Source organism: Takifugu flavidus, chromosome 5, assembly GCF_003711565.1.
Source record: "Takifugu flavidus isolate HTHZ2018 chromosome 5, ASM371156v2, whole genome shotgun sequence".
NCBI lineage: Eukaryota > Metazoa > Chordata > Actinopteri > Tetraodontiformes > Tetraodontidae > Takifugu > Takifugu flavidus.
The window spans coordinates 2689787-2702529 of NC_079524.1; the positions used below are offsets into that span (position 1 = coordinate 2689787).

At 42.5% G+C, this 12743-nt stretch overlaps 2 protein-coding genes across 2 annotated transcripts; both read left to right on the plus strand.

Annotated features, from left to right (window-relative positions):
• The first annotated feature begins 5071 nt into the window (after nt 1-5071).
• riok2 (RIO kinase 2 (yeast)) lies at nt 5072-8363 on the plus strand. The gene is made up of 10 exons (XM_057033761.1): nt 5072-5269; nt 5607-5745; nt 5819-5935; nt 6062-6237; nt 6322-6410; nt 6489-6680; nt 6771-6863; nt 7051-7488; nt 7566-7665; nt 7967-8363. Exons 1-10 carry the CDS (start codon nt 5204-5206, stop codon nt 8126-8128), a joined length of 1572 nt encoding a protein of 523 aa, XP_056889741.1. The 5' UTR covers nt 5072-5203; the 3' UTR covers nt 8129-8363.
• An 805-nt stretch (nt 8364-9168) lies between these two features.
• On the plus strand, nt 9169-12613 carry LOC130526478 (protein limb expression 1-like). Its single transcript, XM_057034183.1, has 6 exons — nt 9169-9460; nt 9763-9968; nt 10271-10411; nt 10485-10580; nt 11239-11316; nt 11398-12613. The coding sequence occupies exons 1-6, from the start codon at nt 9379-9381 to the stop codon at nt 11854-11856; spliced, it is 1062 nt and encodes a 353-aa protein (XP_056890163.1). The 5' UTR covers nt 9169-9378; the 3' UTR covers nt 11857-12613.
• The last annotated feature ends 130 nt before the right edge of the window (nt 12614-12743 follow it).

A 12743-nucleotide genomic window follows, 5' to 3' on the forward strand; every position in this document is an offset into this window, starting at 1 on the left:
ACAAGTGAGGACCTGAAGATATTCTTTGTCTCAGAGTTGTACAGACTTAAACGTAACAGTCACAGTACAGGATGAAAATTCAATCCAATAGGGCAGAGATTAGAGAGGGAGAAGCTAGAGTGGAAACATAGGGAGCAACTCAAAGAGGTGGGAGCAGTCAGGACAACTAGCAGGAGGAGGTTAGGCAGTCAGGAGGAGGCCGACACTCAGCACGGGTGGAACGGAGATGGGAGGACTCAAAAATGCAGGAAACACAATGGAAGAAACCAAAGAGGATTACAAAAACAAATCCAAATAAAGAGAAAACAAAGGTCCTAAGAGGACTGTAAGGCTAACCCTCACGGCACATTTGAGTTGAGGCTATTACTCGAAATAACTGAATTAGTTAAATAGTTGGATACGTATTTTAAGAACTCATTAGTGTGTTTGAGTGGAGAATTGAGTGGTTATAATTAACAATAGTACAAAGGGATTGGAGCTGCAGGTGTTATTAACCTTTTAAATATGGAGAGTCGGGCAGAACGCCGCCACATGTGGATGACAAACTCCTTAGGCTGACGCCTTTCAACAGCTTTACAGGGTAAAACTTCTCATCCGCGTTGCGCAATCAGTCACCCTCACATGACCGTAAAAGCACTGAGATGTTGCTCACTTAATATTGGACGATGTGCGACAAACACAGCCAAGGAGAATCATTGCAACCTGCACTGACAGATATTGCATTTTTGGAAGTTAAGATATGTTTCATTCATCAAAAAGCATGGTTCTATCATCTTTGTGTGTGTGTGTGTGTGTGTGTGTGTGTGTGTGTGTGTGTGTGTGTGTGTGTGTGTGTGTGCAAGTCCATCACACTCAGTGGGCTTTGTGTACTGTCTTGGATTATGAGGTACTCAATCACATCAAACTAACCAAGATTAGAACCATAGAACCACATCGATCTGGTTCAAGCCAAACCTACAATATCTGTGTGTGTGTGTGTGTATGTGTGTGTGTGTGTGTGTGTGTGTGTGTGTGTGTGTGTGTGTGTGTGTGTGTGCGTGTCTGTGTGTGGCTATATATTGCATTTCTTATTTGGCTGCATTGCTAACACTCAACACGGCAGAGTCTCCTGAGAGAACACCACTATGTACAGACAGACATACCAGGAATATTTACTGACAACCGTAGTCTCACACAGAGCAGCTCCTGTGCATGAAACATCCAGGGTGGGTTGATTTACCCCGTGGGTGGCTGTTCATTTGTATGCTGCTTTCACTACCCATCACCTCCGCTGCTACCATCCACAAAAGCAAACACTCGCGACCACAGGACTGGGAAAATTAGTAGGTTTGGCAGGTCAATTTGAAAGGATCTGTAATGTCCCCCATGTACAGATATGCCCGCGTGTGTCTGTCAATGCATATATGTGTATCAGCAGCTGTAATGGTCAGTGGTGAAGGTTCTTGCCTGGGGGGGAGAGAGAGACCGAACGGAAAAAGCTTTCAGAATTAGCTCAGGCCAGTGTGCCTGCGCGCGTGCGTACGTGCATGTGGCTATAGCTGAAATGTGGAGTGAATTTCAAGCACATGCTTCGTGCATTATGGAGGCTTCTGCTGCATTTGTGGTCAGAAATTTGAGGTAAACAGTGAAGGAAAACATAATGGTTCATCTGGCGGTCCAATGATGCGTAGTCAAACAGCAAAGAGGAGTGACGGGAGTAAAAGACAAGAGCTTACAGTGATACACTGCTTCTCTGAATTCACCCTGACCCCTGGTTACATCCTAAATGGAGTCCAGGAAATGTCGCTTGTCAGACACAACATATGAATAACATAACAGTCAAGCTGAAGGAGTGTACATCAAAGTTTTTCAGCTCTCCAGGAGGAGGGAAGGCTGACCAATGGCCCAGCAGCACTGATTGGAGGTGATTTACGTTCCTGACATCTTTAACTGAATTACCCAGCATCCCTTGCAGTGTGATTACTGTGATTCACTGTGTGTGTATGTGTGTGTGTGTGTGTGTGTGTGCGCGCGTGTGTGTGTGCCTGCTTCTTATCTCAAAGCAACACCTCATGCAGAACTTAGAGCACTCAAGGACAGTTTTGGACTCTGGATTCTGAAGTATTACGTCAAAACCAAAGAAGGAAAGCCAACTCTTTTTTTTTCTTATATAACTGTTATTTCATCTGTGATCCTTTTCAGTAGCCACAGCCAAGAGCTCTTGTGGCAACAGTTACTGAAGATGTAGAAGGCTGCAGGCTGGTCGCACACTGAAACTGTTGTCAGGAGAGAAGTCTTCCTCCTTCCTTTTGTAAAGTCCCACACGTGTTTTTGAATATCACAAGTGAATTTCAATGGAAAGTCTTCCTGCGTCTAGAGACAATAACAAAATTCATTTGCATTGTCTGCAGTAGGAATAATTGCTGACACCCCCCTCATTAATTGTCTCCCGGAGGACTTTACTGGCATTTTCACAAAGGCTGAAGCAGTGACGCAAAGATTCAGAAAGGGGCTGAAAGAATCCTTGTTTGGCATTGAGAATCATGGTTGTCCTCTGTTGTCTATTAAATCTTGTCCTGGCCTTTTCTCCAACATATTTTATGGGCTGTGCGACCCAAAGCAACAACTAAACTGATATTTTTCTCATAATATTTCCATAGAAGTTGAGACCTTATGGCATGGGGCTTTCTCCTGTCCCTTACTGAAGTGCCGACATGTTTGTGCCATATATTTACATTTTTCTTTCTTTTTACGGCTGCCTTATGCTGACTTCAAGCATTAAAAGAATCACGTGAGAACTTGGTGTTTCCTACGTATTGTAACATCTGAGATTTATAACCACGTCACATATTTGTGAGCGGGGCCTCTATCGGAGTTTTATGCATAATTCAACCCGTTTTCATATCTTATTTCAATTTCGATGAGAATGAAATAATAGGGGGAGACGTTGTTTGCTTTGATGCATACGTGTACTTCACTTCAGTGGTGCAAAGGTCCTTTCATCACGTTGACCTATCCGGCGCACACTTTCATCCTGCACAAGAAAAGGCTCATTAATTTCTAATCAAAGGATCCTGCTGAGGCCCTCACCATAAAGAAAATGGAATGGGTCATCACATTTAGAACAGTGCACCGTCTGTGGTTATACTGGTCGGTTATTAAAAAGATGGGTTCGATTTTACGCAGCCAAACCTGCACGGAAGGAGAAAAAGGTGAAATTGTTGGAAAGCAGAGGTGAGGGTTTGAAGGCTGGAAAGAAAGCTGCTTTCTGTTGAAGCGTAGCAAAAGAAGAAACACACACACACACACACACGCACACGCACACGCACACGCAGACAGAAGACACAATCTCACTGTGCGTGCATGAGGCTGTTCAGCCATGTTCCAGCTAATTCCTCACACAGGTGGTCAACACTCTCCCTCAACACTCCCCATCTCGCTCTCGCTCTCTCTCTCTGCCCCCCCCCCCCTTCCTGTGCTTGCCCAGGCTCACTGAACCAGGCAATTGCGTCCCTCTGTCTGTCCTGCACTGTTTAACAAGAAATTTTGCCTCCCGACTCTATATCATCCTGACTGCAGTAGATTTATCATTAAGAAATACTCATCCAAGACCATTAAATATAAATCCAAAGTCACGCTGGAGTAAAAGCACAATTAAAGCACTTAATGTGAAGGATTGGCTTGTGGAATGGCTTGATAACCTAATGAAAATCACAGTTTGTATTTTATTACATTAACTGTTATGTGGAGTCAATTTGCTGTATAATACTACATTTATTGTGCCTCTGGTCTATTTCTTTAAAAACTGTTTAATTTCCCAATGTATTGCTACAGCTTGACTGCACATCTCCATAGGATAAAATTCTTATTGTCAAAAAATAGTTAAGTCTAATCAACATGCTGTATGTGTCACTTGGAAGGAGTCTTTTCACATATGGAGCATGGCACCGTCATCTGATGTTAGGCTGCGTGTTCTCCCCATCAGTTTGTATTCTGCTGTCGCTCCAACCAGATACAGATATTGGAGTAACATCACTGTCAAGTCGCATGGATGGAGCTGTTAATCCACTATTTGGGACAAAAGTTGTTCTTTACATCTTTTCGCATTCTGGTGGTGTTATACCACCACCTAGCGTATGGAATAAAATAGCACCAGTTTCCTTTTGAAAGCTTTTGCCCAGTGAGTGGATGACAGAAAGTAAGCTGAATCACCACAATTAGAGTTCATAGCTATCTATACGTTAAAATGCGTTCAGTGTCACGAACTCTGCAGTTGTTGCAAAGATGCAATAGATAGATAGATAGATAGATAGATAGATAGATAGATAGATAGATAGATAGATAGATAGATAGATAGATAGATAGATAGATAGATAGATAGATAGATCAGAGTAATCGAGACCTCACACCCACACACACACACACAGAGTCACATAGCTAAGTTGCCAGGCCTCTGTTTGGACACAGGCACTTTCTGAACCACAGAATGTTAAATAAACCAGTGAAAGAATTCCACTATGTCAACATAACCTGAACATGTGGAAAGCCCGGTGTGCGTGTGCACGCGCGTGTATAGCAGAACAGTGTGGTGTCTGTCACAGGGCAGTCCTGAAAACACACACCTTCCTGTTCACGGAATGCACAAAATCCAGCTGCTATGGCAACAAAAAAACTGCAAGTAAATCTCTTTAATTTCGCTCATGCACGGATGCACGCACACGCACACAGTGTCTCTTGACTGAAGGCTTTGAATAATTTTTGTATTTGTTAAGTCTTTTTGTCTTCATTTTTATCTACAAGTGCATAATTTCCAAAATTAATTCAGCACACAAGGAATAAAGATCAGCTACACAGAATAGCAATCAAATATTATGATGAATTATTCAGTAACTAAATTTGCATCTGGGAAAGTTGCTGTTACCAATCTAGGAATCACATTATGTAGTCTATAGAGCCGCAAATTGTTGCTTTTTTTTATTTATCAAGATATTTTAAGTTTGTTTTTTTGCTAAAATTATCCATCCAAGATTTCCAACGCAAAACACAAAGGGTGATGTCGTGCCCTGATGATGTCATTTAACGCCGACGTTAAACTGCAGTGACGTTCTTCTCTGTCGACAGAACTTCCGGCTTGCACGTGTGTTTACAGTGGTGCAGACGTCTAAATCTGAGGGCTGATTATTGTCCTAAAATCCACCGTCAGAGGTTGTGCTGCGGTTAAAAGATGGGAAAACTGAATGTCGTTGTGCTGCGATATTTATCTCGTGATGACTTTCGGGTCCTGACAGCAGTAAGTAGCGACTAAGTAGCTAAGCTAAGAGTCACCACTGCAGTTAGCCTTTGCTATGGTAGTTCGCCACTCTCAATTACTAGTCTAGAATCATGTTTTTTTATGACAGACAATCTAGTAACTGATGTAATTTCATCTGTTAGGGTAGAGGTTTTTGCTTCCGTTGAATATATTTGTCATGCTAACACAGTAAGCTTGTAATGGTGTCATCACTGTGTTTTCAATCGCACTGTAGTTCATTGGTATTGATATCGTCAATCTGTTTCTGTAAACTGTTTTTCACTTGGCATGCTTATGCTCACACTGTTCTTCTACGACTCTACTCAAAACTTCATAGGTTGAAATGGGGATGAAGAACCATGAGATTGTTCCGGTGAGTCTTCTGTCCTCCATCGCTAGCCTCAGACATGGTGGCTGCAACAAAGTCCTCAGAGAGCTCGTCAAACATAAACTTGTGGCCTATGAACGCACCAAGAGTAAGAATCATTTTAGTTGTTCTTTTGAGGGTTTGTTTTGGAGATGTTTTCCTAATATTTATGATTATTTCAGCGGTGCAGGGTTACAGGCTGAATAACGGAGGGTATGACTACTTAGCTCTGAAGACCTTGTGCTCAAGAGAAGTCATTATTTCAGTTGGAAACCAGATGGGGGTTGGTAAAGAGTCAGGTGAGAAAGCACACGGATCTAATTTGTACTCTGCAGTTAAGTTATAAAGTACCGATTTCTGTGCTGCTTTGAAAACCTCAACAACGCATTGTTTTTAAAAAGGAGACCTGTGTTTATCTCCTGTAGACATCTATATTGTTGCAAGTCCAGATGGGGAGCAGTATGCTCTGAAACTTCACAGATTGGGTCGCACCTCCTTCAGAAATCTGAAGAACAAGAGAGATTATCACAAACACCGGAGGAACATGTCCTGGCTCTACCTGTCTCGTCTTTCTGCCACGAAGGAGTTTGCCTACATGAAGGTACAAACACCAATCGGATGAGGTGTGTCTCGCAGGAAGACTTCAGGCTGGTGCAGATTTGACTGTTCTCTTTTCTTTTTCCAGGCTTTGTACGATCAAGGCTTTCCTGTTCCCAAACCTGTGGACTATAACAGACATGCTGTGGTGATGGAGCTAATCAATGGATATCCGCTGTATGTGAACAGCTGAATGTGACACATTCTGCTCTTGGTTTCTGTCCACAGTCACAGTGGATTCTCTCCATCCCTCAGGTGTCAAGTGCATGAACTGCAGGACCCATCAGCTCTTTACAGTGAATTCATGGATCTTATAGTCAAACTAGCTAATCATGGCTTAATCCACGGAGACTTTAATGAGTTCAACCTAATGATGGACGACCAGGACCACATAACGATGATCGACTTCCCACAGATGGTGTCCACTTCACATCCTAATGCGGAATGGTTGGTGTCTCATTTTTAATAATGAATGAGGGCCAAAACCATCCATTCAGTCATGTTATCGGTTGTCTTTTTTCAAAATATCCTTCCTAGGTATTTTGACAGAGATGTCAAATGTATCCGAGATTTCTTTGCCAGGCGATTCAATTACGAGAGTGAACTGTTTCCAACGTTCAAGGACATCAGGTAGGCCTGTTAATGCTAGGTCAGAAAAGGGTGCACTGAGGAAATATACAAGTTTTTATAATTCAGCCCTAAGAAATCTTGTCTTGCTGTTTACATTGTCAAAGAATAATTTTATATACCTCTATTGCAAGTTGTGAAAATTGATCTAAAAGTTGATGATGTAAAAGGTTGTTTTTTGTTTTCATAGACGATCTTACTCTCTCGACGTTGAAGTCTCAGCCAGCGGTTTCACCAAAGATCTGGAGAGAGATGGAGCGTTGCTACATCCAGCTGGACCTGATGGAGAAGAAGAGGATGACGATGATGATGATGAAGATGAAGATGAGGAGCTGGACAAACATTTGAGAGAGGAGAAGGGAGAAAAAGAAGATGAAGAGAGCTTAGACATAGAAGAATATAAGGCTGCAATTCTGGAGTTGGAAGGTCTGAAAGTCAGTGACTCGCACACACGCACGCAGGATGAGGACGAGGAGAGTGAAGGTGATGAAGAGGAACCTGGGATAGCACCTACTGGAAGTGATGATGAGGCAGACAACGGTCATGATGAAGAGTTTAAAGAGGCAGAGGATGAGTGTCCAGAGTTGTTTGACCTGTCTACCTCCAATAAAGACTTTAAGCCATTCAGGTATGGAAATTCCTACTATAATTCAGCTTTTTTTGACTCAAGCTCACAGACTTTCCTATATGATTTGTCTCTTGCAGAGACTCAAGCAGCCTTCTGCACGTAGCAGAACACAGGAGGATGCGGACAGACAGTGAGGCCACGATGGGCAGTGTGGGGAGCTGTTCCACCATACCACCGGTAATAAATCAGTTTGTTATTCAATACAGCTATAGAAGAGACAGGCTTATAGCAAGAGACTGTTAAAATATAAACACAAAAATCCGTTCAGGTAGCAGCGTACAACAGGACAAATGTGTTATCACATGTGCCATCTGTATGTGTGACTCAACATTGTCCTCAAGGTGTCAAAATTTGCTTAAGAACAGTTGGTCTGTAGCTGAAACTGCAAGGCTACGTCCTGTTGCTGTGTGTCTGTCGTGTCTGTCGTGTGACTGACAGCATTTGCCTTCATCTGTTGTCGTTTCTGTGTTTCCTGCAGGATGTGGTGCGTCAGAAAGTACGCAGGCAGCTCACCAAACAGCAGAAGGCAGCACAGAGAAGACGCCTGCAGAAAGGAGAAGCCAACTTGGTGACAAAATCCAGGAGAGAGAACCAGAGCACGATCAAGTCTAGCGTGGAGAGCGCCTCCTTCTGGGGATGAAAGAAACTTCAGGGACAAACAATATTAGGACAACGTGTCTCCTGTTTGATCACCATTTACTGGAAAGTTGCCTAATTCTTCTCTCTGGACATTTATGAGTTTTGGTGGAAAGATTCATCGAGAGCTTGAATCCAACATTTCCTTAATGTAAATATGGACAATTTAAACTTCTGAAACCTTATAAAAGGTAATAAAATTATGTCACCATCAGTAATAAAACTGATTTCAAGCATAACACAGCAGCATCTTTATTATCATCTCATATTTCCCATTGATTGTAGGTCTGCATGTGTTGTTCAGAAAAAAGTGTGTGTGATGTTAATTTATACAGTCTCAAGGAATTTCAGTTCTTTGACTCTTATGATAATTTCAATGGGTTGCCACCCCCATTCCCCTAGCAACCAGTCAAAAATCTAATGATGGACACAAATGTGGAAGGATGTACACACCGGGGTACACCGGTGCTTCCAACGTGCAGAGATACTGGAAGTCAAAGTAGTTTTGTTTCACAGCACAGAAATTTGGTTAAAAATGCTATCAGATTTTTGTTCATTTCTATGTAAGAAGCTTTGAAAGAGTAGATGAATTCAGACATGAACAATAGCTATTCATGTTGAAGTGTGAATGGAGCTCAGGCCCTGAGCTCTGTGGCTTCAAATTAGAGTGTGAAATGTCCCGCCCCCATTTGCCCACGACACTGCATTTTTAAAAAAACACACACAAAAATCGCCACATGGTGAGCATTTCACAATGTATCACACAACTTCAAATGAAAGGGTCTCATTTTCCTCACTGATGAAGGTGAATTGTGCCGTCCAGTTCAACTTGCTTACTTGGGTCAGGTCTTTAACTGTCAAAATGTGTTCAAGGATTAGCCAGCTGCACAGCCAGAGGGGAGGGACTCGGCATTCCAGCTCTGCACCTCTGTGTGTGTGTGTGTGTGTGTGTGTGGTGTGTGTGTGGGTGGGTGTGGGTGGGAGGAAGGGGCCTCGTAAGCTAATTGGCAGCAAGGGTGACAAAGGTGGTCCACTTCAAAAGCAAAAGCCTGGTGAGATGTTCATGCAAAAGGAGGAGGAGTTAAGTAGGTGGAGACAGAGATGAGGAGTGGCTTTCAGATTTTGAGGTTGTAACTGACGAGGTTCCCATTCAGAGTTTTGATGATGGTGGCTTTTGCTTATGTCCAGGATCATGAATGATATTTTGATGGACAATTTGAGTGGGGGAAAACAGTGGACTGCAGTGTGAATATTATGAGTAAAGAGGAAGTGAAAGGAGAGGAGAGCATCATGTCATACCTGTTGCAGACTGAGACTGATAGCAGCCCCAGAGACTGTGAGTAAACCGACATCAAATTCCAATTGTTGCACTGTGTTTCTGACCTTTTGCAGAGTGGGTAACCAGTCTTACCATCTTACGAGTGGGGCCAGGGGTGTAGAAGGTGTTCACCTTACTTTTATAGTGCTGCTAAAGCCTTAGTTGCATTTGAGTTGGCACACAAAGATAAAGGAAGTCCATGTTTACCTGTTTGGAGATCAGCTCAAGCTCAAATGGTTGGCTATAATCTTTACTCCTGTCAATGAGTAACTACACAACGTGCGTTCAGTATAGTTGTGTTTTATTTCTAATGTGCACAGTGAATGTGGTGGCCATGCTCCATCATTACTGGGGGCAGAAGCAGGTGCAGCGGTCAAAGGGTTCCTCTGGTGATTCCAATGGGTCGCTTGGAGACGGGGACGTCCATGCGGAGAGCCTGATTTTGTATGAGTCCGCCCCAACCCCGGGCCCCCCATACGTCTGTTATGTTACCCTGCCTGGCGGAAGCTGTTTCGGGAACTATAAGGTTTGTTTGACACATATGTGTTGTTCAAACCTCACAATTCCTGTGAATGGGCTCATTGTGACTCAAAAAACAGCCCCCAGCTCAAAGAAGGCATGTGATTGGATGCCTCAAATGTTTTAATCACACTGCTGCTTTTAGCTTTGATCCTGTAGCTTTAATCAAGTGTGAAATCGCTGAAACAGAACTAAGGATGTGTGTTCGAATCAGCTCTAGCGTCACGCAAACAATATCTGAGCGCTTCTGTTGTAAGTGGCGCCTTTTCTCACCCTTTTCCTCTCACCCCTCATTCATCGCATCTGCAGGTGTGTGACAGTCAAGCTGAGGCTCGGCGGGACGCGGCCCGCGTGGCTCTGATGAACTCCCTCGTGAACGAGCTGCCGTGTCGATGCATCGACGCTCAGTTCATCACTCAGAGTTTGCAGCAGGCGGCCACCCACTGTGCTGTGAGTGCAGCACACTGCTCATTATAATGCAGATGAGGAGGAATGCTTTTTATGCTCGTTGTCGTTTGTAAAGGTCTCGATGGAAGATGTGTGCGACTCCAGTACCAGTTTAGGAACCTACAGTTTGTTACTCCACTCCTACATTGGGAGAACCATGCTGGAGTTTCAGGTAAAACATGGCATTTGTTTCGCAGAAAGCTTTTCTTTCTTTTGTCACAGAAAGTGTGACGCATGTGACAAAGAAGGTGCACCTTGTCTTAAAATGTCTTCAGTTGCACAGCATTTAAAATGTTTTAAACAATCTAACCGTGATCAGTCCTCACTGTTATACCTTTGATTATTAACATGCCACTTTACTCTCAAAAGGACCTAGAGAGAAGTGTTATTAAAAAGTCAATATTGTATATAATTGTTTCACTTTCCCCATGCAGTCAATGCTGGAGATGTCAGAGTTTGGTGGACGGGCAAAAAATCCCTATATATTAGGTAGACCATGTACAACATCGCCCCAAACTACGTGTTACATTTTCCATTTCTGTAGCAGTACATCAGTATCATTCGACTGTTTTAGTAAACCCATAATGTCACAGCTCTTAACACGTGGCAGCTCTTCAGCCACATAGTGCCGTATAAATCGGGGTAAAGCCTACCTGGTGGGTAAACACTACGCTATAATTCCTGCCCAAACCAAACATCACTTGTGTGTGTTTCACCAATGTCAACAGAATATGTTTCCATCGTCACACCAGCAGAGAAGGATGTTGACCTTTATTATCTAAGTCTCTCTTTTAGGACCTCTCCTCTTTCTCTCTGTCTCCTGCTTTTAGGAGATGATGACTGTATTTCAGTTGTTGCACTGGAACGGGACTCTGAAAGCTTTGAGAAAACGACAATATTCCCGTCAGGTAAAGAGTTCACCAAATCTGATTTGTGCCTTTGATTAAGCCTCACTGTGACAATTGATTATTGCCTGTCTCCTCCATCAGAGTGTGATCAGCTATTACTCTCAGCGAGGGTTAGATGAGCACATGCGCAGCAGCTTGGCTCTGGACTGGCTCGGACGTGAGCAGAGATCACCTGGCCGACTCGGAGAAGAACTGCAGGTGGCGCAGAGGGAACTGGTGCTGGCACGGCGACGAGGCATCGAGTTGCGCTTCTACAAGGAAAAAACTGACATCCTGAGCCTGGCTCTCAGTCAGACCTATATTCACCACATGCCTGATGCATTCAGCCAAACACCAGTTCCCACAGACCAACAAGAACAGCTACCTTTACACAGACTGTATCACCAGGACACAGCAGTCCAGGTAACCCCACCCTGCAGTCTTTCATCGACCCTCCGTAAAAACTCAAGGGAAACACTCTTTCAAACCTCTGACAAGCACAGACCTTCGGGGAGTCCCCCAGTGTACACAGAGCAGACCTTTGTACTTTTAGACAAATAGACTGAAGCTGAAAATTAAAAATGAATTATGAAAATTGCTTCTGGTGTCTGTGAATTGGCTAAAAGCTCTTCATGTTCTGCCTTCACAGGATTTTAAGAGTCATCTAATCCCATTAATGCTTGTCCATAGAGAAATAAGATTTAAAGACAGTTCTGTATTTGCGTCATTTACAAGGAATAACATTAATAACACTATTTACACAATTTAACGAGGGGTTACATTAAATCTGTTTGTTTTTTTACTTTATTCATTTATTTTGTTATGGTTTTTGTCATTCTCTTCTTATAAAATGTTTGTCTTATTTGAAAAATACTGAATATATATCATCTTTCTTAGAATTGTAGAGCTGTAAATCTAACTACAAATTTAGTCTACATCTAGAAGAAACTGAGATCTGCGTGAGGACTTGTAGTAAAAAGTTTCGCATAAAAAAACAAATGTTTTGCTGATATGTATAAAGTAACATTTCTTTCCTTCCTTTTTTGTGTAGTGTTAAAAATGGCTGGTCTGATCAACCGCAAAGAGACAGCAATTATAACTGCATTTTGCTCTCTGTGATCAAATACACTCCTCTTTTTTTGAATATTAATGGTCATGACAGTTTTTGCTCTTTAAAGGGAAAGACTAAAACCAAAATTGTAATGTGCGCTTATGCTGCTTGTAATATATAGACATTCCTCCTCTGTGAATTCCTTTTATTTCATCTTTGAAACTTAATAAACATAACAAAAGCAAAAACCAAAATGCTCAAAGGTGACTGCTATTGCAAGTGTTACATCAATTATGTAATAAACATGCATACATTAATAGAAGCTCTAAAAAAATATAAAAAGTTGTCATTTACGTACACATAAATTGTAACGAGATTACATTAGAAGCGCCATCTT